At 41.2% G+C, this 27,319-nt stretch overlaps 1 protein-coding gene across 10 annotated transcripts in view; it reads right to left on the reverse strand.

The window, feature by feature from the left end:
* The window catches only part of adgrl2b.1 (adhesion G protein-coupled receptor L2b, tandem duplicate 1), a 90,752-nt gene that overhangs the window by 12,590 nt on the left and 50,843 nt on the right, over positions 1 to 27,319 (reverse strand). For 8 of the 10 annotated variants that reach the window (XM_084369016.1, XM_084369012.1, XM_084369014.1 and 5 more), the window contains 11 exons: positions 21,508 to 21,810; positions 18,897 to 18,997; positions 16,382 to 16,567; positions 13,628 to 13,666; positions 9,826 to 10,009; positions 8,147 to 8,269; positions 7,587 to 7,792; positions 6,998 to 7,171; positions 4,348 to 4,557; positions 3,178 to 3,398; positions 2,359 to 2,425 (listed from right to left, as the gene is read on the reverse strand). In XM_084369016.1, coding sequence (XP_084225142.1) covers positions 2,359 to 2,425; positions 3,178 to 3,398; positions 4,348 to 4,557; positions 6,998 to 7,171; positions 7,587 to 7,792; positions 8,147 to 8,269; positions 9,826 to 10,009; positions 13,628 to 13,666; positions 16,382 to 16,567; positions 18,897 to 18,997; positions 21,508 to 21,810 — 1,814 coding nt within the window. The remainder of the gene's footprint in view (positions 1 to 2,358; positions 2,426 to 3,177; positions 3,399 to 4,347; positions 4,558 to 6,997; positions 7,172 to 7,586; positions 7,793 to 8,146; positions 8,270 to 9,825; positions 10,010 to 13,627; positions 13,667 to 16,381; positions 16,568 to 18,896; positions 18,998 to 21,507; positions 21,811 to 27,319) is intronic. The other 2 variants (XM_084369017.1, XM_084369015.1) reach the window with 1 other exon arrangement.

The raw sequence follows: 27,319 nt of genomic DNA on the forward strand, positions 1-27,319 counted from the left end.
TGTCTTCTATCTAGTGTGTGTAATTTTTCCCATTAAGTGTGCACACTTCTGTTTTTCTTTTTTATTCTTTTGCGTGGAATGTTTCCCTGAAAGAAAAAAAAAAAATCTAAATGCTCGTTAACTGATTTTCTGTCAGTCAACCAATTGTTGCGGCTCTACTTCTATAACATGTCGGGTAATTTAATCATGACAAAGAATCATATTGAAAAAGCTCTTCTGTGTTTTGAATGCAAACATCGACATTTGTAAAGTTATTAGTACACAAAGATGTTAGGTAGTCGTAGTGGAGTAAAAAGTACATTTCTGTCTGAAATGAAGTGGAGCAGAAGAATACAGTGGCATTACAAAAAGAAAATACTTCTTACAAGTACGTCAAATATACGTATACTTGAGTAAATGTACTCCGTTTCATCCCACCACTGGTTGTGAAGCCCTGTCGTTCTGTTTCACATTGACGTAGAGTATTTCTCAATCTTTAGTGGTTTTGGCTCAATAGTGAGCACCACTAGCAGCCTACCTTTACTGAGAGGAAAAAGAAAATGTAACGCCTCAGTGCAGATCATAAAGCACACTGACTCCAGGTTAAAGCTTTGGTCTACTACACACAGCTCTGGCCTTCACCACAAGTTTCTCTTCCCTCCTTTGTTTGACATTATAGTCGATCCCAGAGTGCAAATCCACACTGAATATGAGAATGTATATCAGCTGAAGTCCAAACAGAACTGATGTACCGCGGACAAAAAGCTCCAGAAGAGTTCAGAGACGAAAGAACGGAGCCCAGCGCCATAGTTTAGAAACAATTTTTACCGAGGCCAGGAAAAACATTTAAGTGATTCAAGCCATACATCCAGAAAGGTTTCCATGCTCTCAGGATGTCTCTCTGTAAGCACTGGAGGGCCCATGGCCACCGAGGTAAAGGGAGGAGATGTGCTTCAGATTGGCCTGATACCATTTCAAACATTCAATATGCATTTCTGTAAATATTCAACAAAAAACAGAAATGAATCTGGATTTTTTTCGCTATAAGAAATATCTGCTCCCAGCGACCCTTTCTTAAAAGCGTGACCAATCGTCTGTACGTGAAGAGAAACAAACGGCAAAAAGCACGAGCGGGCAGGAAAACAACGCAGAATGAACTCCATGTTGTGTTCTCAGTTTATTAAATACTTCATTTTCTTACGTCTTTTAAATGGAACAACAATACGATGAGTGGAAAGCAGATGGAGACCGAAAAAAAGAAAGATGGAAGAAAAAGGAGTGGCTAAGAGGACAGAAAGAGGCTTTTAGATCACAGCTTAGAGTAATGCCGAGTTTTGTCTCCCAGCCACTGGGGCCGATTTACGTCCGCATGAGTCGAGTGGCTGGAGATGCATTTAACACAGCCGCAAGAGATGACACAGATCCGATGAGACAGACACACAGACAGACAGACAGACAGACAGACGGACGGACAGCGAGGCGAGGCAAGAGAGAGAAGAGGAGGCAGGGAGGCACTCTGCAGAAAGCTGAGGCAAACTACATATGGACTCCCCCCCCCCCCTCATGCCCAGTCTCTAAGGGACTGTCCTCTACAATATTCAGGTCTCCGGCTTCTCTGCCAAATCCAGTGCGAGAAAAAACAACGCTGCCGACGCTGCACTTCTTTGGTTTTACATGTATTCACAGCCTATGGACAGATTTACATGTTTTGTTTAAGCATGCGCCTGTATGGATACGCCGTGTGTTTGTTCAGGACTGCGTGCATGCATTCCTGCATGCATGTGTCCTAAATGTGTGTGTGTGTGTGGGTGCGCATTGTGAACACCCAGCGCACCACATGAAATATTAAAAGGTGAAGATGGAGATGTCCGTGCGCCGGGATTGGCTGGGGATGTGTCATGATCCTCAGCAGGGCTATGAGCTGTGGTAATGGTTGTCTGGCCCACCCACTCATTACTTCCATGTTCACCCCCCCACACCACCACCACCACCGTCGCCACCATCACCCTTGTTTTCCCACTGAGCAAATGACCTTCATGCCTGAGACGATTTCTCCTCCTGATTGCGAGAGGGGAGTATTTTCTAGATGTACAGCAAGCACCAAACAGCTTTAAGTTGTTGCCGCTCACCAATTCTGATTTCAGAGGATTTCATAGCTGAGTGGACACTGATGTCCTCGTGTCAGCTATAATGGGACCACTTTCCTTTCATGCAAATTGATCGAAGAAAGCAGAGCTAAGAGGCTGCCAGCACGGAGAGAAAGAAAATCTATAAACTGTTTTCAAAGCTTTTCTTCGAAAGGAAAAAAAAAAAAAAAAATATATATATATATATATATATATATATATTTATCACGTGTGCACAAGAATTACAACTTACCACGATTATGAAGGTTACAGGCCCGATGAAGCTCCAGATGAAATGGTTATCAACCCTCAGCCAGCATCTACGGGGGGCAAAAAGGTGATATTCAGTTCATTAAATCATCTCATTGCCAAAACAAAGTTGTGTCTCATCGATCAGGGCCGAGCAGAGCTGGCAGGATGATCGGCCGCAGCAACAGACTCCTCTGACCACAGAGAAGAAAACCCGACCTTGAGGGAGTGTTGGCCTCGTGCCACGAGAATCTGCAGTCTGAAAGCCAGTGGTTATTGGACTTATGACTTCACAGTCTGCAAATGTCTACAAATGTGGGATGTCGGAGTGTGTACCTAAGACTCTGAACAGTAAACAATGTATTGTAGACGGCTGGAGAATGAATTGCACCTCGGCCTGTGTTTATCGCCAGGAAACAGAAATGAAGTGAAGAGTACAGCAGTAAAAATGAAGTTTACTTAAATCCCATAAATTAGAGGATTGCAGGCTTGCTGCTTGGATAAAGACCAGCAGAGAAGTGCATAAACTTTTAACTGACAAGGCGGCAATTATCCTCATGCAAAGAATAAAAACCCAGCAGGCCAGTGCGGCTAGCCGGTGTATTCATTAATGTTGCGGCTTTGCTCGCTGCCTCTTCTTTTAGCAGTGACAGGGTGTAAATTTGCCAGGGGGCAGAGGTGGACTACTCTTTGTTATATTACTATCATTAGCACATACATGCACGCTGTGTGGTTCTGTCGTGATGGGGAGACAGGAGGACTAATGCGCCTGATTTTAATCCCACAGGAGAAAAATGAATCTCTGCAGAGATGCCACACTCACACTCTGTGTGTGCCGTAGCTTCTGTAGTCGATGGCTGCCGAGATGCCCACCACCACAGCTGGGATGAGGTACCCGGAGATGTAGTAGTACTTCCTGCGGGAGAACTCGCTCTCAAACACCTCAACCAGCATGAGGTACAGCTGCACACCCTCCAGACACATCCAGGCGAACGCAGCCAGGAAGCAGAAGTGGAGGATGCCGGCGATGATGGAGCACACCAGCTGACAGGAGGACACGTGCAGGCATTAGACACAAAGGTAAGAGGTCGTTCAGATGGAAAATTTGGGGTTAGTTGAATCTGATGTTTCATAGTAACCCGGAATGACTTTTTTTTTTTTACATTGCTCACCCAAAGAGTTTAAAGGCTCAGTGAGCTGGATCGCAATGTCTATGGGATCAAGTACTGGCTCTAATTAAAGCTGCTCTAAATCAATATTTTTAACTGGATGAAGTGACAACATTGAGTGTTAAAGACATCACTTGAGCTTTTTAACATCTTTAAGCTCAACATTTTACGGCACTAAAAACTAAAAACAAGAGAGATCTTAATTACAAGCTGGTGAGCATTCAGCTGCTTAAAGGGCAACTCCACCAAACAACCCAGGAATGAGATTATAGTATTTGTACAAATGAATATTTGATAAAAATACAATCATTAGACATGAGTACAAACACTCATGTGAGAATTTGAGTATCTCACCCTACCCTCAACAGTACACATCCCGTAACTATTCAACAAATGAGCTAGCTAATATCACTAGCGAACAAACAGCATACAATATTATACACAGGCATCTCTGGCCTCAATTTCCTTAAAAAACAATGGTCGGTCCATCGTTAAAATGCACATTATGTAACTAAGCTTTGTTCAAAGTTTCAGTTATGTTCACAAAGTTGATGTGGGAAACTGTGTATAAAATCGTTTGATGAAATGGTGCAGCCACAAAAGAAAACATCCCACGTATAACTATTCCACTCAGAATCAGCATTGCAGATCTTCAAGTGTTAGAACATCAGATACTGAATAAAATTGTGGCAGTTTAAACTTTGAAGCCTCTTGAAGAAAAATTGAAGGAGAAATTCAAGTGCTTAAAGGTTAATCACAGCAGATGAGCCCATTCATCAGCGGCATGAGAGTTAACACCCTCTGCGATGTAATTTCCACGGTACCTTTGGTTCCGTCATGTTGATGCCCACGAGGTAGACGAGCTCGCCGATGAAGAGGTTGAGGCAGAGGTTTTTGTGGATGGTGTTGCGGTCACTTTGCAGACCTCTGAAGAAGCAGAAGGTGAAGAGGCTGATGGCGAGGCAGACCAGGGACACGGCGATGCCCATCCGCGTGATGACGGTGAGGAGGAGCTCGTGGACGCTGCCGTCGCCCTGCAGAGAGACAGACTGACCTTCAACTCCACGCTTTTCATAATGAGTGGTGGCATTAAAGCAGATGGAGCTATATTTGTTGAGATGCAAATATTGACCTGTTGGAAAACTTGATGATTTGAATGAATCTGAAATGAAGAATTCTGAGCTGTAGAGTCCTTAAGTCTGTATGTGTATTGAGACATTTCTGCTTTATTTAATCAGTCCTCCTGTTTGTTAGAGCAATTAAAAAGTCCCGTCCTCATGCTCTTTAAGCGGAAAAGACTTGAACAAAAATGTTTACTTGAAGCTAGAGCTGCAACAGTTAATTAACATTAATCAATTACTCAAATGAAAGAAAATTATTTGCCAATTTAATTAAGGATTTGACAATTTTGACAATCAATTAATTGTTTTAGTCATTTTTCAAGCTAAAATGTCAAACATTTGCTCGTTACAGCTTCTTACAGATTATATTTATAACATTTTTATGCATTGTTATCATTTATTTTACATGAAAAATAACACATCTACAAAGCTTGTAGAAAGGGGCAGAATAAAAGTATCTCTCTCCCTTAAAAACATTATCATGATGAATTAATAATTTTAAACATTTTGTCAGGTCCAAAATTATGGTTTTGTTTATCTCTTTGTTCCAGTTTCTCACTAGACTTGTCAGCCAATAGTATATCGCCGTTGGTATCAGAGGTATCAGTCTTTTGTCAGCACCAAAATAACCTCAGAAGTTCTACAGTATGTGCCCAGTATACTGTACTGCTCTAAAGATAGCTGGCGAGTGTTAGCAGCGTTTGCTAGTGCAACAAACTAGCAACCACTTCAGGGGGCAGATGATTCGAACAACAGCGGTATTGTGATGTGAATGCAGTGGAAGGGGGAGAGATGGTCCCATTTAGTGGCTAAATTCTATCAATAACACCTGAATTAGCCGCTTTTTTGCCATTTATGATTGTAAATGCTGACTCTTTTGAGTATTGGACTGTTGGTTGGCCAATCGTAGCAAAGTGAAGACGTCACTTCGGGCTCAGGGAGATTGTGATGAGTATTTTTTCACAATTTATTAAAGAGTTAATCGATTAATAATGAAAATTACTGTTAGTTGCAGCCCTAGTTGGAGCTAAAATGAGACAAGTAGATACCTTCCTGTTCTGTCTTTTAATTACAAAAACCCTCTTCATGTTTTCCTCAATGTTTCCCTCTTGAGCTGCAGTGAGAAATAGAAGCAAAAGCAGGAATTCTGTACTAAAATAGTAACTTTATATGATATCTACTTCATTTGTCTAACTCAGACTGCTGAAGCCTCATTTTAGCTTCAGGGAAACTCTGGAATGTATTTTTGCTTGAACAAGCACTGTGGATTTTGTCCCCCATCACTGCAAAGAGTCACATTGAAAGAACATTAGGAAGGGATATTTTAAATTAAATTTAACTACACTGAGCAAAAACTGATCCAATTCCCACATGGGAACGTGAATACTTCAAGTTCTTCAGATTTGAAAGATTGTGAAGCTATCCTTAAACCTGATCACACCTGACGACATTCGGCTCAAACAAAGACCACATTATAGGGGCGCAGAAAGTGACATTAGTTGTAAAATCTGCCAAAAAGAACCATAAACATGTCATGTGACGTCTGCATGAGGTTTCCCTTTGAGGTAGAATCACGTCGTGTTTCAGGAAGTCTAAAAACTGAGCATTTTACAAGACACGCAGGAGGAAAATGTGGAAATAGCAGACTTGACCATACCAAATATCACTCAAGGACACGGCGGAGAGTGAGGCAATTCCTCCTGTGATATTTGTAATTTTATTGAGGGCAGGAGTTGCATTTGAGGTGATGTGTAGGGAATCGGTGTGAGGCTAATCCTAGCCTCGAGGCTCTGGTTTCAAGCTGTGGTTAAGGTTGAGGTTAAGACAGATGACAGGGACAGAGTTCACGAGTATAGACTTATTATTAAATGAACCACAAACTTATCCTCCACATTTAATACTGGCAAGGTCCTTGCTACACATGCTATTTATCATGTAATTGGATTGTAATTGCATTTTGCGACCAAATGGATCCTACACCACTTCAAGAGGGGTGGAAACACAAGTTAAAGCTGAGGTTATACTTTTTTCCCATGATTCTCTGGCACATATGCATGGAGGAATATTAGACACGGACCATAGGTAAAATATAATTACTCCTGATAATGGTATGGCACCTCCTCTCCTGATCCACAATCTCGCTCTTTTAAAGTGACAGCCCGCTTCTTTTTCTCCACCTCTCCCCCTCCTCCCGCCGCCCCTTACCTTCTCCTCCAGCAATAATCTAATTATCTCCACTGAAATGCCATTCTTGTTCTTGCCGTGTGCGCACAAATCTATCAGCGAGACGGAAGAGCAACTAACTGAGACAGAAAAATAGCTCGTGCAAAACCGCATGGAGAGGGCCACTTACCACATTTCCCCGATGAGCCATGAGGATGGCGAAGTTGGTCAAGTGACTGCAGGAGCAAGTAGTATGGCTCTTGTTGGTTTCCAGCAGTTTGCAGCCCTGAGTGGACCAGTATCCCATCATGCTGCGCTCCGAGTAATTCCAGAAGGAACAGTTGGGATTGTAGTAGTGCTCCTTCTGCAAAACACAAACGCAGAGAGAGAGAAAAAAATTATTAATCATATATGAACATGCGCTGCAATATGCATGATTGTACACAAACACACCTTGTATATTTCATATGTGTAACAGTGGGAAAGAGGATGGCAGGGTACCAGATGTTTATATGTGCTTGTTTTATCAGCTAGTATCTGCTCACAAATCTTTAGATGTGATAAATTGTTGGAAGAAAAGGGAGGAATGAGATCCAGATAAAGAAAAAATAATCAAGACGAAACACGACACAGATGAATATAGCATTATAAAGATGCTGTCTCTTTACTTCAACGTTTTTTCTTCAACAATACATCAAAGCGCTGCTTTTGTTCTTCGCTGAAAAGGCTGTGCAGCCGTTCCAGTATTTTTTTGCTCTACAGTGTCTGGAGAGTCTTACATCCAGGTGCTCCAGAGTGAAGATCACAGGGTCGGCCACAAACACACGACTGGACTCCTTGGTTATAGAGGCTGACAGGATGTGGGAGTTGACGGTGAGGGAGAGGTTGCGTTTATTCAGGTCGCCCATTCCCCTCAGCGTAGCGTTCTCAGTGCTGAGGAACTGACCCAGGTGTTTGTAGAGCACAAATACCAGCTTGGCCACACCTGCAACCGGCAATGATAAAATCATCAGACGTTCAGAGGGCACATTAACAAGCACAAATATCTTTTCAGTGAAAAGAGATATTTCATTAGAAGATACATTAGAAGAAGAGTTTGGAAGGCCTATATTTGAACTATATATGTTTCCCCCCTGCTCCCAGTCCTTGTGCTAAGCTAAGCTAACCACCTCATGCGTTTAGCTCTATAGTTAATGTACGATATGACGTCTTCTCATCTAACTCTCGGTAAGAAAGTGACTAAGCATATTTCCCAAAATGGTGAACTTCTCCTGCACGAAAGACAATAAACACGTCAGCCAGGAGAAGAATTAAAGAGGAATACTATGCATTTTCTCACCGTTTTTGCTGTTGACTTTGACCGTGTTGGAGGAAAGCTGAAGGGTCGCTCCACCCTTGCTTGTCTGAGGAAACCTGAAGTCTTGCACCTGACCATCGGTGCTCAACACGTACACATCCAACACTGAGAGATGGTAAGAGGTGAGGGCAAATAGAGAGAGGGAAAGAAAGAAAGAATGCATTATAGACAACATTTAAAAGGCAGCACATGTTGTTTGATAGCTCTCTACCCTTTAGGCTCAGCAGGGTATGTCTGAAGACACGAGGTTCATCGTGACAGAACTAAATCTTATTGGCGAGACCCTGTAGTGTGTCATATACTTAAAAAATCATGTCACTAAGCTGATGGCTGGCATTGTGAAGGCCTCTGAGGCAAGAGCAAAAGAAAAAAATAACAACAAGGGCGGCAATAGAGGGATGAGCGAATGCGAGCGCACAGCCTACTGCAGCATGAATGTCAAATATTCATAGGATCAAAAATATCATTGAGCTTTTTACTTTCACTTTTTCTTTCCCCTGTGGCTTCAGATAACTCTGGGCTCGACGAGCAAATCTCTGAAAATCCTCCAAATTCCTGCAGCCCCCTCTCTCTCCGGTATGCCAGCTGCCGGGTGGTGCTCCCTTTGATGTGTGAAATTACTGAAGGGTCAGGAGGACACACGTATCAGCACACTCCCTCCCATCAGAAACGGCCTCACTTCCTCAGATAGATGGCTTCTGACAGACGGAGATGAGGAATTGTTCTCTGGTTGCTCTCTCTCCTCCTCTGTCTAGTTTTTTTTTAGCTCCCTCGTTTTGCCCTTGATGCTCGCCTGGAGGTGCCATTTGGGCTTTGGCAAACTGCTAATTAGGAGCAACAATCATTTTCACATTTTTTCCGCCGCTTCAAGGGAGGTCAGGTAAGCTGCTCTCTGAGGTTGTGTGTTTTCTTTACATGGTTGTATTTATGTTTCTAGGCTGGAAAATTATCTCAGTCGAGCAGATACGTGAGAGCTTGACAAGCTCTAGAAAACTGCCTGAATGCAGCGAATAAAGAAGCCAATATACTGCATATTACACAATGTATTAATCAGCGCCTGTGGTAGAGACAGAGCAACTAGTTCTTATCAGCTTAGCTAACTACCACTTAATGGGAAAGGCTTGGAGAGCGCAGATAGAGTGCTGTATGAATGGAACAATGCCATTCAATTGGTTTCTTTGTTTTCCCCAAGAGGTCTGGACAGTTCATCTTGCAGCGTATATTGAATGAGGTGACTGCACGATGCAGGAAAAAGATTAAAAATCAGTGAGGTATAAGACAAAAGAGGGTGAGTCGGAGACCATAACCATTGCAGCAAAGAGATATGAGCAGAAATGTGACAGTTCACTGCACAAAGGCGACTTAAATGAATGAGATCACGTTGCTAATAAACTGCCTGTGAGGACACATTTGCTCGGTTAAATCTTTTAATGTGACGTCAGCAAGATGTGGTCGTTTTTTAAATTAGATTCTCCTGGTAAATAGCTGTCAAGGTACCCGAAAAAATAAAATAAAATTCACTCTGAAGTCAGTTTGAATCAATTCTACTGAGAAATGGTGCAAAGCCAAGAAGAAAAACAACCATCAGCATCATAAATTGTGACTGACAGATGTGTAGATGTGGTTTTCATCTGTTTTATAGTTATTGGAGAGGAACTTACTGATATTCTCTGCAGGCACTTTTACGATCGCCGGCTCGATCAGGTTTTCTGCAAGGACAAACGCTCCTTCCTCCAGCGTGTCCAGCAGCATCGTGGCGGCGTGACTTTGTTCTGTTGAATTCATGTCTTTCCAGGATTTCAGAGCTTCTGGCCTCAGGAGGTTGTCAACAGTGTCCACGATTGCCTGTATCCATGGAGACAAGTGAAATGTCAGCGTGCTGTTTCCTCCCATCATAATTTCAGTTTAATAACAAATGGGAGGGGACTGAGCAGCGAATGATAAAAAAAGGGCATGCATGGCCAACAGTGACAGCAGCAGCAACAATGACTGAAACTGAAATATCAAGATCACTCCCGCTGATGAGACGAGGGTTCAAGGACGTCAAGGGTAACTAAAATAATGATGACGATAAAAAATGCAGGATGTATTATTTAAAATTCTGTTTACAAGAAATAGGCCTAATCTGAGGAAGCTTCTTTTGGACTAGTTTCTTTCGTGAATAATGTAAAAGTGCTTGAGGGGGAAAAGAAATACAAACCAAATGTTTTTTTTTCCTTCATTGAATGACATCTCTACAATGCTGCATCCTCAAGTCCTGGTTTTAAGTAGCTTTTTGCAAAAGAACAATTACCATGAACAATAGTCTTATTTCCCCTAACAGGATCTGCTTATAAAGGCTTTGAATGCTATTCTCCAGGAGGAAAGGGGGTATTACCAAGAAATCCATGTCTAGAGTGGCCATCTGAGTCGAGATGGGGGAAAATTTCTGCTTGTTTTCATTTGCAATCCTTTCATTTCCTGCTTTCTGATAAGCAGTAAGTAAGCAAAACATTCCACAAAACCCACACAAGTATCATATGTTGATAAAACAAGAGTTTCCTTTGACCCTGGTGGGGTGAGTTCATTACTCCTGCCTGCTGACACGATCAACCACAACGTCGATAACTTCCTCAAATCCCAGATTCAGAATCTACAGCCAACCCCTGGTGTGATAAATCAGAGTGACAATTTAACCATAGGTGCCATTAACCAGAGCAAGGCCCACCACAATAACGGTAATTAACCACAACAAGCCCTTGCTCACTGTACCAATTAGTCACAGCTATGATTATCCAAAACACTAATTGACCACAGACAGGATTATCCGTTTGCCTGGAATAACAAGAAAGGGGATCAACCGAAGTCTGCACCAATATATGATTAACCGCAACATTTAACCACTGAGCTCATATTAACCACAGTGATGATGACTGTATCCAGACGCAGGGCTCGCAGCGTGTCTTTATATCCCGCGCTGGAGCACAGAAATCAATCTCTGTGGCCCTGACCTTGCAGGCAACCAGACGCTTGTGAGCTGTGACTATGATGGGAGTTAAGTGTGTGTATGTGTGTGTGTATATGTGAAAGACTAGTGGCTATTACAGGGTCGGAGCCATTACAACCAGACAGACACTAAATGGTCTTCTCCCCCTGGTGAGCCATCCTCAAAGGGCCCATGAAATCCAAAAGGGCGAAAAAAAAAAGTCTGCTGTCTCTAATTTGTGTCGCACAGGAAGGATCTGTGTTCTGATTGAATCCTCTTTAATTCTCGCTTGGGTGGAGGTCACTTTACAAATCACAGGGGTGCTAAAAGGGGAGCCCCTATGGCTTGTTACGACTGGAGTAAAGAATCGCATGGTGGGAGCTCGATGGACAGTCGAACAGCAGTGACCTCAAGACCAACAGCTAGCAGCCATGATAGCAACTCTGAGAAATTATATTCCCTCTTAGTGCAGCGGTTTGGCATGCTAGCATTTGCCAGTTAGCACTGTAATAACCATTACAAAGCCTTGAGTTTGCATTACGTTGCCATCTTGGATTTTCTGGGCCAGAAGTGACCACATTTGGAGAAGAGAGTGGAGCTGGGGAGCATACACACAGCTTCACCACTATCCTGATTGATGGCTGCCATGGTTTCGTCAATCAATGTTAGCCATGCCCAAAAGCATACCGTGCGTTAATGTCTATTTTACTCTAAATGGAGCCATAATGTACAAAGTGAACAAAACTGTTTACTGATATAATAAATCAAGTGAGAAGTTATTTTTCTCATAAGCTTACATACAATCAGACTAAATTTTGAAACCAGTGGAGTTGCCCTCTGCTGGCCATTACAAAGAATAGAGGTTTAAGCAAATACAATCACAAGCTAACCAACAACAGCTATGTTTAGCAGCAGTTAGTGATCACTTTAGCAACAACACTAGCAGTATGTCCATCATAAATACCATTAATCGAATCGAATCGACGGCTGCGTATGATCTGGAGGTGTTCATTGGGACAGCAGCTGGTTAGCAACGGTTAGCAGTTGCGTTAACAACAAGTAAAGCTATCTGTTCAGAATTGAGGCAGAGGAGCCGGAGGATGGCAGAAATAGCTTTTCCCATAAAATATGATCCAGTTTCGCCCGAATCAGTGAATAAAGTTCCAAAGTGAGTTGTTAGTTAGTAATCCTTGAGGCCCGGTCCACAGAAACATGCTACTCTGGCAACATCCTTCTTTTTTAAACATTATAGATTGGGCACCCTCCTGAGTGCAGGATGAGTCATCAACATCATTTACTGTTTTCCAGAAAACAACTTGCTCTAAAATAGCATTCAAAATACCTACAAATGACTTTTATGCCATTGTTGGACCTGGTACTGGTGTATAAGTGAGATATAGAGCAAGAAATATGTGATACAAAAACACTTAAAACATCAATTTTGATTTCATGGGAACTTTAAAACCACAAATGTCAACCTCATTATGGCAGTGCAGTAAAAGTCCGGGGATTACCAAAGTCTTGTTTCATCCTCCGGGCACAACGACAAGAAACGATTAACAAAATTCCATGGCAATCCATCAAACGTATTTCAATCTGGACCAATTGGATGTACTGAAAGACCGGCCGACGTCAGCACCCATAGAGCCGCTAGCATGGCTAAAACAACATTTCTAAATCAGTTGAAAGGGAAGGCATCACCCATTTCTCTCAGTAAAATGAGACCTCAAGTAAAAACAACTCATTCTTTAGGGATCCCCTAAGACCCACTGAGAAATACAAAATCAGATCATTTGTATTATGCCATGCAAGGCATCTCCTCCGAGTGTTTACACCAAGCTCTTGTCTTTCAGCAGAACCCACCCAAGGCAATAAATCCTGCCACTGCACATGAAAAGCAAAATGTCTGCAGGAGAAACCGAAAAATCAGAATGGAGCACAAACATATTAATGGGCTCAGAAATTAATATCGCAGATAAAACACAACTGCAACAGGAGAGGGGATTTTTATTTTTTTTTTGCTAAAGGGACAAGGGAGAGTAGAAATTGTACAATGTAAGCAAGTGAAAATTGAGCACACTGCCACTTTGATCACACTTCTAGCTGACAGGGAGGTGCAATTACGACCGTGGGAAGGCAATTATTCACACAAGGTATGAAAAGCCGACAAGAGAGATGGAGAGAGAGAACGAGTGGGGGAGCAAGAAAAGAAGGAGAGAGACAAATGAAAGAAAGATGCACGAATGATAGCACAAAGAGGAGAGAAAACAGGGCAAAGATGGAGTGATATTGACGGCGGCATACTCAGATGGACGGAAAGACAGGAGAACAGACAGTTGAGTCAGGCGAGACAGCAGCCTTATCATGTTCATGCAGTTCGCCAGGCACATACTGTCACAAGACAATCAAGGACGTGGAGACGGACAGCGCTGCATGCTACTGGTCAGGCGTTAGGGATCGGGGTAAAACATGAAACAGCCTAAGAGTGGTAGTTATACCTTCATGTACGCCCTGCATGTCTTCTCTCGTTTTTGAAGCTTTTCCACACAACAAGAGGATCGAGCAGAAAAGACAGATAGTAAGAAAACAGGAGGCATTATTAAATCATGCTACTCACCATGAATTACAGATTCAATAGAAAGAAGGAAAGGCACAGGTGTATGAACTACGACCTTAAAGTGACGCAACGGCGCTAAATGCTTTTCAGGAGAAACGATGGATGAATTCTAAATATGAAAATGGATCAGGGGTGAAGAGATGAAAAATGCAAGGCGGCGTGGAGGAAAAAATGCTGAGAACAGATTCCTCCGGTCCCCATTAGCGATGCTTTAAAATACATTGAGAAGATAAACAATGTGGGATGAGGTCATTTGTATTTCACGGTATGGAGAGAGTAATACAGCACTAGCTCCTTGTTGGTCTCTTGGCATTAAATAAGTCGCCTTCTCCTCCTAATTGAGTGGATCCGGAAGAAAACCACAGACTGTTGCTTCACACAGAATTGGAAAACAAAGAGATGAAAATGCTCCTCGTATCCAGATTACAACCTCCACATCGTAACACAAACACACACTTGGAACCAAAATGTTTCTTCAGTCGAGTTAAGGGTGCTTCAACAGACACCAGTATTTACTTGTTGATTTGTGGGCTAAGTGCTGCTTGTAACTAAAAGGACCACATCAGTGATTCTGTATGTTCTAGCTCATGGATGCTGTGCTGTACATTTACAGCGCATGCTGTATGTTTTTAGATTTTCCTTTCATCGTAAGCACCCTTCTGGCTTCCATTGATTTCTGTATGGCATGAAAATCCTTGACACTCAAGTTGCCTTATATGCGTTTACATTTAGTACAGCTGCGGGCGGCTTTCTGCAGTGACCTGATTTCTTCGTCGTGTAAACGAGAAAGAGACTTTCCATAATCAGGGCAGGGGAATCAGGGCAAAACCTGATTTTGGATTTCTTGGCCGTTTTTATATGTGTAACTAGGTTTCTTATCAGCTTTTTAGGAGTATGCATGTGCTCAACAATGACTATAGTGTGAACTAAACTAAAATTGAAACAAACACAAAGTAACCTCTTTAAAGAGTAACACCAGGCCCCCTCTGGGGCAAAGTTGAAGTCTGTTTTACCTCTCATTGGGTGTGGTCAGAGGTGTGCTCTGTTGCACCTTTAACCACACCCAATAGTGATGTCACCAGGTCCTGAAGTACACCAGTACATCCCTACAGAGGGGCTTAACCAACGGAGAGCAGTGGAAACAAAATAATGTTTATTTTATCCATCTAATTCATCCAACGTTGATGCTTTTGTATCTCATATATAATAACGCTTTCACTAACCTTCGGATGAAGACCTATTTTTTCTGTTGCGTCACAAAATTAAGAAAATAACAGCTTGAGTTTACTCAAAACTAGCAGTTATTCTGAGATGTCGCTGTTGGATATGTAATTAAAAACGGACCATAGTATTTAATTAGATATCTATGAATGTTATAGTTAGGGCTGAAAATGATGACAGACATAAACATGTTTGCCTATTTCACATATCTCTGCAATGCAAATCAACCGCCAGTTCTACCTGTCTGTTACACTAAGTAAGAAGTGGGTCCAAAATGAGGATGATTACTGAATTGTTACATGTGTATGTGGATTTAACAGTATTCAGGTTACTAGAGGTTGTGTACTGTAAACGCATGTATAGCTTGATTTTTCAAATCAACCTGGTTTTCTTGTGTGCATGTAACCATGAATATCAAGTATGCACTCATTTTTGTCAGAGCTGTGTTATCATCGTGGAGACTTTTCGAGTCAAACTGCAATTAAACTAAATTAACAAGGGGCTGTGATGCAATTTTGACAAAAACTAATGCAGGCGTGATGTTGACTACAGGAACTAAAGCAACTCTGCTAATAGATTTTAGCATCATAGAGATATGCAGAGGAAATAATGGCTACCTGGAACGGTAGAAAAAATTAAAAAACACAGCAGCCTGGTTTGAAGAGTAGTACTACATGATTTCAAGTGAAGGGAATAAAACTTGCAAAATCACTTTTATGGTCCTCCTTTAACTCCTGTCATTTTGCCTTGTAATCAGCCAATCACATGCTGTTGATGTTGTGATGTCGGACTCCAACACGATCGGCACTACAGTGACAAACCTTTCAGCTCTTATCTTCAAATGCGCTAATAGCAAACGTGGCTGTCTGAACATTAGGGCACAAACGACAGGCGTCATTTTGGTGAAAATCACCTTGTTTACGGAGGAACTGCTGTCGAGACAAGTCTGAATAACAATGTAATTTTTCAAACTGTCACTCATCTCTCCATGGGCCTGCCAGCAGCTGAGAGTTGTAGGTGCGTCTTAGGTCTGCTCTTTTCATGCCGAGTGCTTGCAGAAGCTCCAGGGGAGAGTTCCACACTTGTCAGCAATGAAGAGTTATTCTTTGTGTTGGTGGGGGGCTCATGGCCATTAGCTCCTTTAAGGTAGAACTGCCAGGTGAGCCTGTGTTCCCAAAGCCGGTAATTACCAAGGAGCTGCAGAGGAATGAGCTTCCCCCCGGGGCTAGACCTGCCTCTAGCCCCCTCACCTCAGACTGTGTGTGTGTCCATGAATGTGTGTGTGCATGTTAGCGAATGCATCTGTTTGTGTGTGTTTGTAGGTGTCCTGCTAATGAATGTCCTGAGTCATGCTGACACAGAGCTGAGCCAAAGGGGGGACAAAGTCTAGGCCAGACAGGAGTTTTCACGGTACCTTGTTGAAGCTGCGTCCAGCTGAGTCTTTCTCGCTGGGCCTGAGCTCCTGCAGCTGAGCATCCAGGATATCCACGAGCTGCTCCATCAGGCGCACCGAGGAGCTGACATCTCCGGCAAACACCGGGCCCTGTGTGTGGCGTGCCAGCTCATTGGCTAAATTAGCAGCATTTTCGCCACTTCGAATCTAAAAACAGCAATGGGGAAAACATGGGTGTCAGTGAAGCGTCAATGAAGCCGACCTGAGATGGTTCTGCAATATGAAGCTGAAATAATGTATCCCACAGACACCACAGAGTCATAATCCATTAGAACAGGGCATATTGAGAATGAAAGGAAAGTAATTGTGCGCAGCATGAATGTAAACACTCAGGGATCACATACTGAGCAGGAAATATAATAGCATGGACCTGCCTTGCCTGAATTGTGGCCTAATTTCATTCAACATACTGTAAGGGTCGCCCAAGTCTACCTGGATGTGTGGTAATTATGGTGATTAACATGTTTCTTGTTTAGTCTTCTGCCATAATTGCAATCGCCATGATGGGTACAAACTTATCAGGAGCCTAGGGTAAGAAGAAGGATTATTAATACGGACTGGTATTATCATTTTTTACTGTTTATTTTTACCAAATGTGATAAATGGGGGAGAGGGGAAAGGTCGTGAGAGAGATGATGTGCGCGGCAGGTGGAGACCGTCGAAGTGTGGAGGACGTGGCCAACTGGATTGTTCGGTGAATCTCCACAGGAAGAATCCAACAGAAACCAAAAAAATTGATTAAAAGACCACCAGATTACTGCATGCCCGCGATCCGGTTGCCAAACAGGCTGGGTGAGTTTTGCGTGGGTTCGCTTCTTTTTTCATTAAGAGTTATGGCCTGTCAAAGGTAGTTTTATTTTGATAGTTTTCTTTCAGGACTAATTCTTTCATGGACACTTTACGTTGGGACTTGGATGTTTGAACTGTGGGGATTTTTGGGGTTATTGTGTGTTTGGTGTGTGCGTCCTGGTCGGACGTAATTTAATTTATTTTCTGTTAATACATAGTGATAAATCAAACCTTCTGTGTGTTTTAGTTTCTTTATAATGTATTCTTACATTATCATAGGTGTAAGGGAGAGATTTGCTGTTTACTTTTGGGGGTTAAATTATTTTCGGTCCATTCGCGACACTTATCAAGTCCGCCCGTTCCCTTAAAATTTGCATTTGTACTTTTCCTTATTTGAGTTAATAATTGAGGGAGATTGTTACAATACTAATGTTATTCAGTCTATACTAGATACTAATATTCATTCTGTGGTTAGTGCACAAGAAATCAATGTACTTTTCCACTCTGCACTATGAGGAAATGAAGCCACACATGCACAGACATCAATTAAAAAGCAACCTTGGAATTCCACTGCCAATTAAAGTTGACAAAGAGAAAGCTAATGCAGCTAATGTCTTATCATACGGACCATAATTATGAGAGGCAGAGTGGGAAAAACAGTCATACCATTCAGCCTCCAAGGTGTAATTCCAAGTCAGAGATACAAGAAATTTCTGTCAGCTGCGATATCTCCCAATGGTGAAAAGAACTACAGAAGTGTCGACAATCTGGTGGCATAATGGCTGCAAAACCACTGTTGCTGGCAATTACATCTAAATTATATTCAACACCAGTGGTAATACAATCAGTTCAGCCAATTACAAATGTTTTCTGTTGATGAGCAATTATGTAAAAATAAAAATAACTAACTTAGGCTTCTCTTGTGTCAGTACAAGTCTAGCATGAAACTAGAGACAGACCTATTATTGGGGACGTTAATCAGCATTTTTATAAGAATCAGCATCAGTGTTTTTTGTGTCCGATTGCAGAGGAAATAAATCAATTCTGTGGTTTTATATGTTCTTCTTATTGTGCATTGTATCTTGGGAAAACTGTGTCAACCACACACTCAAACATCAAGCTGATTTACTGCGGATGCTGCCTGTTTTTCAGTATACTTTCCATTATTTTCCCAAACCTGGCTACAATTATTAGTTTAGTATTCCCTCTGCTAACATTCAGTCTGTACCTGCTGTGTGGAAGGTGTTTTTCAGATCAACCCCATCTCCTTTAGAATAAAATATGTTGTCTGTTTGAGTTGCATTATGGTCCGTTCAGGCTACCGACACTGTTATCAGCGCATCTACATTAGATTTCTGACTGCGTGACTCTGAACATCAAAGAAGACGAGTCTGTGAAGAAAGAGGCTCGAGCTCTTTGATTCTCAGCAACTGACTGCAGAACTTGGCATTTACTCCTGATGTTTTAGAAAGCTCATTTCTTTCTGCTACCACTCTGTATCTTAGCTACACGTGAAAAAAATAAATATATAAAATATTTTCATAACCATGACCAGCAGGCTCTCTGCTGCTATAAGGAAAAACAAATCAAACAAAAAGGTCAAAAACTGCCACTCGATGTTGGATTTTACCTGTGCAACGTGTTTGTTTCGCTGCTATATTTTGTAATTGACACATTCCTGCTTTACCTTTTGTGCCACTTGAGTCACCCAGTGGGAGGTGCAGTTGCTGAGGTCCGGGCCTTTGGAGCACCAGGTCCCTGCCACGGTGCAGAGGAAGGAGGCGATGCCTGCAGTACCACAGAATAAACAAAGCAGTTGGAGGGAAGCCAAAACCTTGCTCAAATACAGTTTCTCCTGCTGATCCTTCATTCACACGGACTCTCTGACGCAGGAAACTAACTGCTCTGCAGGAACAACCACTTCCAAACAATTTGAAAGACTGCAAGATCTGTACGGTCTACACGAACAAAACAAAATTGTATAAGAGCGGCTAAAACACGATCAGGTTCCTACATAGCTTGGATAAAACTGACAGAAAAAAACAATGGACTCTGGTTTGTTGTTGCAAACATTTCAGAACACTAAACACTTCATATGCTCTCACGATATGCATGTCTAAATGAAATACAAGATAACTCCTAATGAATGCCTCGTTGCTGACAACATATGTAATACAAGACTCGTTCTCTTTTCACCCCCACAGTCAAAACACTGTCTCTTTTTGGCTTTCATCCTCCGATAGCCCTGCTTTATATTTTGACAGCTCTGTCAGTCTCTGTGATGGGGTGTTAAGGTAACTTGTGAGGGATTCCTGTGTGAGTATCATTGTCAACTGAAATGTTATAACTGCAATCAACACAATGTTCCCCCTCACTGCACAAGTGATTTTAAAAGCAAGAAGTAACTGTGAGCCTACTGTCTGGATGTAATCAGACAGTTGACAATTAGCAGTCATTGGAATTTGGTGGAGATTTCTTTTTTATAACTTCAAACATCTTCACTGTTTTCTTTGCTTTGTTACATATGAAATGTGCAACAGCATTTCTGTTCTTCCTCTCCTTGCAATCTCAACTAAATTGGCTTTAAAACAGGAACAATGTACATTATGCCATTATATTAAAACAGAGTCATTTCGCCTCTAATCATGCTAGATTATAGATTCAAATATGACATACCCGCCAGTACAAATGTCACACTCTCGGCACATGGAAGCAAAGATGGAAATAGCACACTAACACCTAAATAAGCACAAATAAAGTGCCATTTTCACTTATTTTGTCAGGATGTTTGAAGCTTCGTTTCTGATCATTTGTATGCTGAAAGTGTGATTCTGAGACTCTTTGAAATGTTTGATTGTTAATGGAAAAAAACACTATCCCTGTTTACCCCCTGTAGAGTTTAGTAGCGAGCAATCAAGATGATTAAAAATAGATGAACTTATACGAGATGAAAAAATAGCAGAAAATCATGTACATGGTAATACAATCGGATGTTATTGACCTTATGCGTCACAGCAACAAAGAGGTGCTCCAACTCCATTAATTTGTCATTAACTTCCTGTCTATAACAAGAGTGTATGTCGCGTGGCCTAACATAAGAAAATATTGAACCAATTTTATACTAGAAAGATGAGCATGAACTGGAGAGAAAATAAGACTTTCTTCTGCAGCAGTCTGACAAACACTGACCGCTATTTACAGAGCAGCAATTAAATCAGTTCTCGCACAGCTCTGGGATCAGCTGGTCATGTTACTGTTTTAATAGTCATGGTGACTGACTGATGTGTTTGTAGTTATGTCTCATCATGTTGTTAAAACAATATTGTAATATAACAAAAAATATGATAGAAGTTTTCTGAGTGTGGCTGTTTAAAGTGTGCAAAACAATATTTCTGCATCACAATCACAGTGGTTATACACACTCCTTTTTTCCTATGCATGGGCTTACTATTATGCAACGGGCTGATTTTATAAGATTATATAATCAATGACCCGCAGTACATTTCAGTTTGTGTTGATAAATCAGATTCCAGACCAGAAAAGAAAAAAAATCATCTGGTTGAGTGATTGTCAGTGTTGGAAGCAAATAATGTTAATAATGTAATGACTCATGAGCTCATAAAAGTGTGACCACGGAAAAAAACTGCTGCAACAAATAAGCTAACTGGGCTACTTGTAATCAGATATCTCTGTGTGTGTAGTGCTGACTGGCAGTTCTGCAGGGATGACGTATTTTTGTGGGCTGACTCTGACGTTAGCATCCCCTGGATCTCCCAACAAAAAGCAAATGGGATTTTTCAATGGGATTCTGGATTATTTCAGAAAATAAGCTCTTTTGGAAAACACAAGTTGATGATACTTACAGGTTTCGTTCAGCAAGATAATCTTCATAACTGAACACCACTTTATGATTTTTGAAGCTTAAATGAAATCGGCAGATGTAAAAAGCTAACATACGGCTATAAACAAACTAAATTAGACTCACATGACCTCAATGTCACCATCAATTATCTTCTTACTACACTGTACTATACACACTTTATTATGAATTGATCAACTTACAAATTGGAAAGCTAAAGTTAGAAAGTGCCTGTAAATTAGACTTGTGAGGACACAAGTCTTGTGTTCGAGGAAATGTTGTGTTATTTTTCCTTGTGTTAGCAATCCTTGCTAACATCCTGCAGGCAGAGCAGAAAAGGGTTTTGAAAAATCTAAAAAAAATGAATACGATATAGTATAGATTTAAATAAAATTCTGGTTAACATAAAGGTATCATAAACATCAGATGGTGGTCCTACCTCTGGTCCCTTTGGGGCAGGGCCTCTCCACAGTGCTACCAGTGTGGGTCTGGGGCCAGTCGATGGCTCTCCTCCTGGTCGCCTCACAGAAGCGTCTGGGTGTTGGTGGCAGCTCGGGGACGGTGGGCTCTGCTGTGCCCGGGCTACGACTGTCCTCAAACGGGTCCCTCCCCTCTCTTGGATCGGCTCCTCCAACAGTGACCGTGTCACCCTGCCCCTTCGCAGTGGACGCAGTGGTGGTGGTGACAACCGAGGTGGTCTTGGGTATGGATGGGGAGACGGAGAAATCTTCAATGGTTGGCACTAGAATGAGAGAAGAGTGGGGCTGTTAGAGCTGGAGTCATAAATGCCCTTGCCTCGAACTCCCGTTGTTTCCAGTAGCGGGGAAACTCCAACTGTTTTCAGTCCTTTGGCTCGATGGTATCTCTGGAGTTACTGCTGCCCATAATTCCTAGAAATAAAAAGCTTCTCCCAGCTTCCACCGCTTGAAAACTTGCCAATGCAAGACCGCATCTATCTGTTGCTATTTTTAGTTTACTTAAGCCCATAAATAAGCTAAGCAGTGACGGTGGCATCCTTTGACATATCCGTGATTTCCTCCCAACAGAGTCAGTACCTTGGGCTGATTAAATGTCAACAATAAAGACAAAGCCTGGCTGCATTTCACTTTTTTCCTGCCTAGTTCATCTCTCTCGCTTTGATAAAGCTGGTGTGCGGAAGGAGAACTGCACCGCTCCGAGCAAGAAACATACATCAGCAATAATGCAATTCCACTGTATTCAATCCACGCCTACCCTGCAAAGCAAATCTATGTGTGAATGTGCACATGCACGTGTGCACAGGCGCTTGTGTTTGCTCCATCGCTCAGGTGTGTTCCTGCTTAAAACCACTGCGTGTGCACGGATGGATATCTGCTGCTGAGAGCCCGGAGATAACTAAGAAATGAGAGCAGAAATAGGAAATCTATACATTTTATACAGTATGAATAGCCAATATGAATAAAACAGGAAACACAGTGGATACAGAGTGTATGTGCGTGCGTTAGTGTCTACATGGATATACTAGTATCCTGCATGAACGATCATAGATTTTTACCCACAACCACCTGATTGTACTTGGAGATAAAAGCAGCTTCCCACAATGAGGTCTGCTGATGTGAAAGGCACTATAGTGTTGGTTCCCTTGGTGCTTCTGGGAAAAAATGCAATATCATGCTATCTGACACTCCATCATCAGACACATATCTCCATTTCCTGAGAGAGAATGGTGACAAAGCCCACATTTCACGTTTCACACGAGTCAGCCAGTCAGCGGGTTTCCTTATTCACTCCAGTGGAATATTTGAGTTTATTACAAAGCTTATATCAGGCGATGTGGTCAGGAGACCACAGCAGGGAGGGAACAGTGTTCCTGTGATGCTCGCTATTAAAAAAATAAACCTCAAACCACCCTACAGTGAGGCTGAATTGTGACATTTTACTCAGTGACCTTTTCCCCTGGCTGGAGCCCTGGCTAATTACCCTTACACTCATTCAGTCATTGTGTTTCTGTCACCCAGACGTTAACAGGTTGGCCAGGCCAGCATGGCTGCAAAAGTAACAGCTGACAAGTGTGGTTATTGTGAGCACCCCCAGCTTTAAAGGTGTTCCTAATTGCTCCAGGAAACATGTTAAGAATGACCTAAAAAATGGCAGACAGACCAAGAAAGTGATGATTAGAATTTTGTTAATAGAAACAGGATCACTATAGTCTACCTTTTTTTTTTACTTTTTTAGAGGATAGCTGTGAATCTGATTAAAGAAATAAGATTCATTTCCTAATGCATGAATAACTCTAAACAACATAACAGTATAACAGTGCAACATTTAAAAAAGAAAAAAAGAAGTATTTCAAATTTGTATTGCCAGTGAAGATTTTTTATTGACTCAGGAAAACTGAGATGATTCATAGGCTGACTCCGTTGATTCAATATACGCATATAATGCAATACCAGGGCAAGTGTAATTGGGTTTTAGATTATTAAACCTCTCCATACCTGAGCAAACTTCTGCTCCTCCACTGGCTGATATAAGCTTTAATATGCATCTGCCTGTAACAGCATGCTGGCATCACCTGATTAACCTGCTCCTGAGACCTCGAGAGTCCAAAGCCCTGTGCCACCCACATTTCAGCTCACTGTATCAAGACATATTTTGTTCGGTCTTGGCCTTATTTTTTAATGTTTCTTTGTGATCTTGGCAAATGCAAACACGTTCAATAGCACACATTATCATTAGTGATTCAATCAATATAAAGATACTGGAAACAACTGGGAATATCTTCATATCTTTCTATTGTGTTGCGGCCAATGATTGTTTTCGTTAACGCATTATGTTCGTTGGTTGGTTTGTGACCAGGATTACACAAAAACTACTGAAAGGATTTCCAGGAAACATGGATGGAGGATGGCTCTCGGCCCACAATAGACCCAAATAAAATTTGGTATGGATCCAGGAATTTTGTTCTCACTTTCTTCAACATTTTTGTTAATTTCTCAGTGAATAATACATAAATCTCGATGAAGTGGCGTGTATCTATAAGAGAGTACAAAAGGGGATTGTTGGGCTCTACTGAGTGCTATTCTAGTTTTCTCGATTTATCATTTAGTCTTGAACATGTCACCAGTATCCATCGCTTACCAGTGCTTAGGTTGATTGTTTATTGAATATGTTTGACCAACAGTCCAAAACTTCAAAATATTAAATGTATTATGAAGCTAACCCAGTAAACATTCACATTTCCAACCAGACTGAAAGAGAGAGAAAATTAATTTGTTGGTGTTTTGTTAAAACATTTCCAAACAATTACCCAACCTTCGCTGAAGAGCTAACTTGAGTAGAATAATCTTTTGAAAAAAATAAATAAAAAATGACAATAATTCTTATGATCCATCAATTGTTGTTGTTTTTCTAGCAAAAACAAAAATAAATTTCTAGTTCAAGCTTTAACAGTCGGGTGAGGGTTTTCTGCTTTTCTCTGTTATTTCATTGTAAATTTAAGCTTTTGATTTTGTCATTAATTTGAAGGCATCAGGTTGGGCTTCTTGGATACTTTGATGGATGCTTTTCACTCTTTTCTGAAAATGATTTACCTATTGATTGCGAAAATATTTGGCAGAGAAATCACCCAATAAAAAAATACTCGTTAGTTGCAGCCCGAATTCCAACGATCACTCACAAAAACCAACAGAGAGTAATATTAAGATGACATATTTTATTCTAGCGCCAAGTTACCTTTCATTCCCATAATTAGAAATGTCTCAGTTCATGCGATGAGACACTTGGTCATTGTCTCTCATGTTCAGTCTTTCAGGCAGAATCATTAAATCATCACGATTTAATTAGGAGGGACGCTCTGATGTCGACTGAGTGATTTTTTTCAATCAAAGACAAGATACAATCTTTGTGGATGTTTTCAGTCAGCGTGGTTAGGATTATCAAAGTGTGATTGTGAAGGACATCAAGAACATTAAACATACAACATGTCTATTAAATACTACAGAAATCTGCTTGGCGGGCGTCGATGTATTTGTGGGCTTATTTTGATGCCTGAGCACCAGGCGCGCTGCAATTTTCTTTTGATTGTGGAGAGCAAATTCTCGGCCAGCAAGTGCTGCGTCCTCTGATAGCACTCGACTCAGAGAGGGCTGCACCAATTAGCTACCATTTCTCCCAAGAGGCAGTGAAGTCACTCTTTATGGGCAATCTGACACCAAAGGCATACTGTTGCCATATGCTGAATAATACCTCTTGTAAATAATGGAAGAGTTTGAGACTGAACACTTGAAAAATGGCCGTCACCCGAGTCTAAACAGAGTGTGTAAATTAAAACGGAGCTAAAAGGAAGAAAAACGATTATCCGAGCTCATCAATCAAGACATCAGAGATGAAAGAGAATTAGTTTTATCATTTTATAGCCCCCCAGAGTCTTTTAGGTATCTGCGAGGAAGATGACAAAAAATATTAAACCATAATCAGATGATCCGAAGCCTAGATATTCTGTTTGTCCTTGCTTTTGCGGCGTATACCAAAGCATTAAAGAGTGTTTTTTATCTCAGATTACACACATAGCGTCAGAGCAATAAAAACTATCTACCTGTCCATACAAACACCCAGGATAAATGGATCATAAGCTGCCTAATACCTGCTATTAGGGAAGATAACTCGCAGCCAAATCAAGCTGTTTTAAGTGGTTTCATTTTGTGATAATGAATCACTTACAAGGCTAATCCTCCCAGTACAAAAACAAACAGACAGACAGACAGACATATAGTGGAAAGGAAATATTGAATAGGCAGAGCTCAGTTTAAAATCATCCCTAATTTAGCAGGATCTGTTTACACCATTAAAGGCTGCAAATCAATCAGTGTGCTCTTGTCCTCTTTAGTTTGTCTTTGAAATTTGCTATCCTCGAGCTGAGAAGCACCTGATTCAGCTGCATAATGCTAAAAGATGAGGAAAGAACCCTGTTTTAAATAGCAGGGGTCCATTTTTAAACCATATTAAATGGTAAGCAAACGTTCTGTTGACAATCCAAATGAAAAAATAAAAAATATGGCTATGCCTTAACTTTCTTTTCAATGTACCGTGAACACACAAGAACAAGAAAAGAGCATGATAAATGTACGGTAGGGTAAATCTAAGGCTATATCCAGCAGCTAGTTAGCTTAGCTTAGTATAAAGAATTTAAACAAGAGGGAAACAGCTAGCCAAACATAATAAAATCCAATTATCAGCACATCAAGAGCTCACTTAATAAAACTTGATGTCTTGTTTGTTCAATCATGCAAAACATAAAACAAAATACATGTTTTATATTTTATGGTAGGTTACGTATCAGGCTATTTCCTGGCACATTACGTTCTTGAAGGCTCTGCTGGATGCCTGACAACTGCTCACAGCCAACAACGTGCAGCAAATTGTCTTTGTTACACAACGCTTTTTGTAAACAAACAAAACATGCTAATTACCAGTGTTGGGCAATGTACGCAATTATCACAATGCTATTGTGTCTATTAGCACATGTAAAAACAGTAAAAAAAAAGATCCTGTGGTTAAACAAGCAGTCTAAATCCAAGAATAAGAAGAGAGCGTGATAAATGCACTAACGGTAAATTTAAGGCTATATCCAGTCGCTACTTATGTTAGGCTATAAACTAATTACATTGCGGTCACACGACTTTAATGTCACCACGACCAAGCTTCCGACTACACTATACTATACAAACTTTACCTTAAATTGATCGATCTACAAGTTGGACACTAAAGTCCGCCTGTAAAGATGGAATGGTGTCTGTGTTTGGTGTTCGACAACCTCTGTAGTCTCATTTAGTCAATTGTTAGCAACCGAGACACGTTAAAGCTTAAAGAATTCACATGTGATGTGTTCACTGATGTATTTTATGTCACAGAGCAAAATGTGAAAATCTCTTCAGCTATTGTGTTAACTTTACTTCAGGCACTTAACCAAAGACAAAGAAAAAAGGAAAGAACTTTTGACTTCCTAACTTATTTCCAGTTTTCAGAACTCATTCCTGCAACACTCTACCGCATAAATAAACATCTGACATTTCCTGAAATGTCAGGCTTTTGCTTTAACTAAATAAAGACCAATAGGCATCTTGCCACACTAATGATGCCCATTATACCTCAGTGAATAAGACATGGTGTGACTCCATGTGTGTTATATATCCATGCTTCTTTATTCTCTGAGCATTTTATCTTGACTCAATAACAAGACTGTCTAAGAGGACTGTGTATGAGCTACAGTTGGT

The sequence above is a fragment of the Pagrus pagrus genome (assembly GCF_965226575.1).
Source record: "Pagrus pagrus genome assembly, chromosome: 12".
Lineage (NCBI taxonomy): Eukaryota > Metazoa > Chordata > Actinopteri > Spariformes > Sparidae > Pagrus > Pagrus pagrus.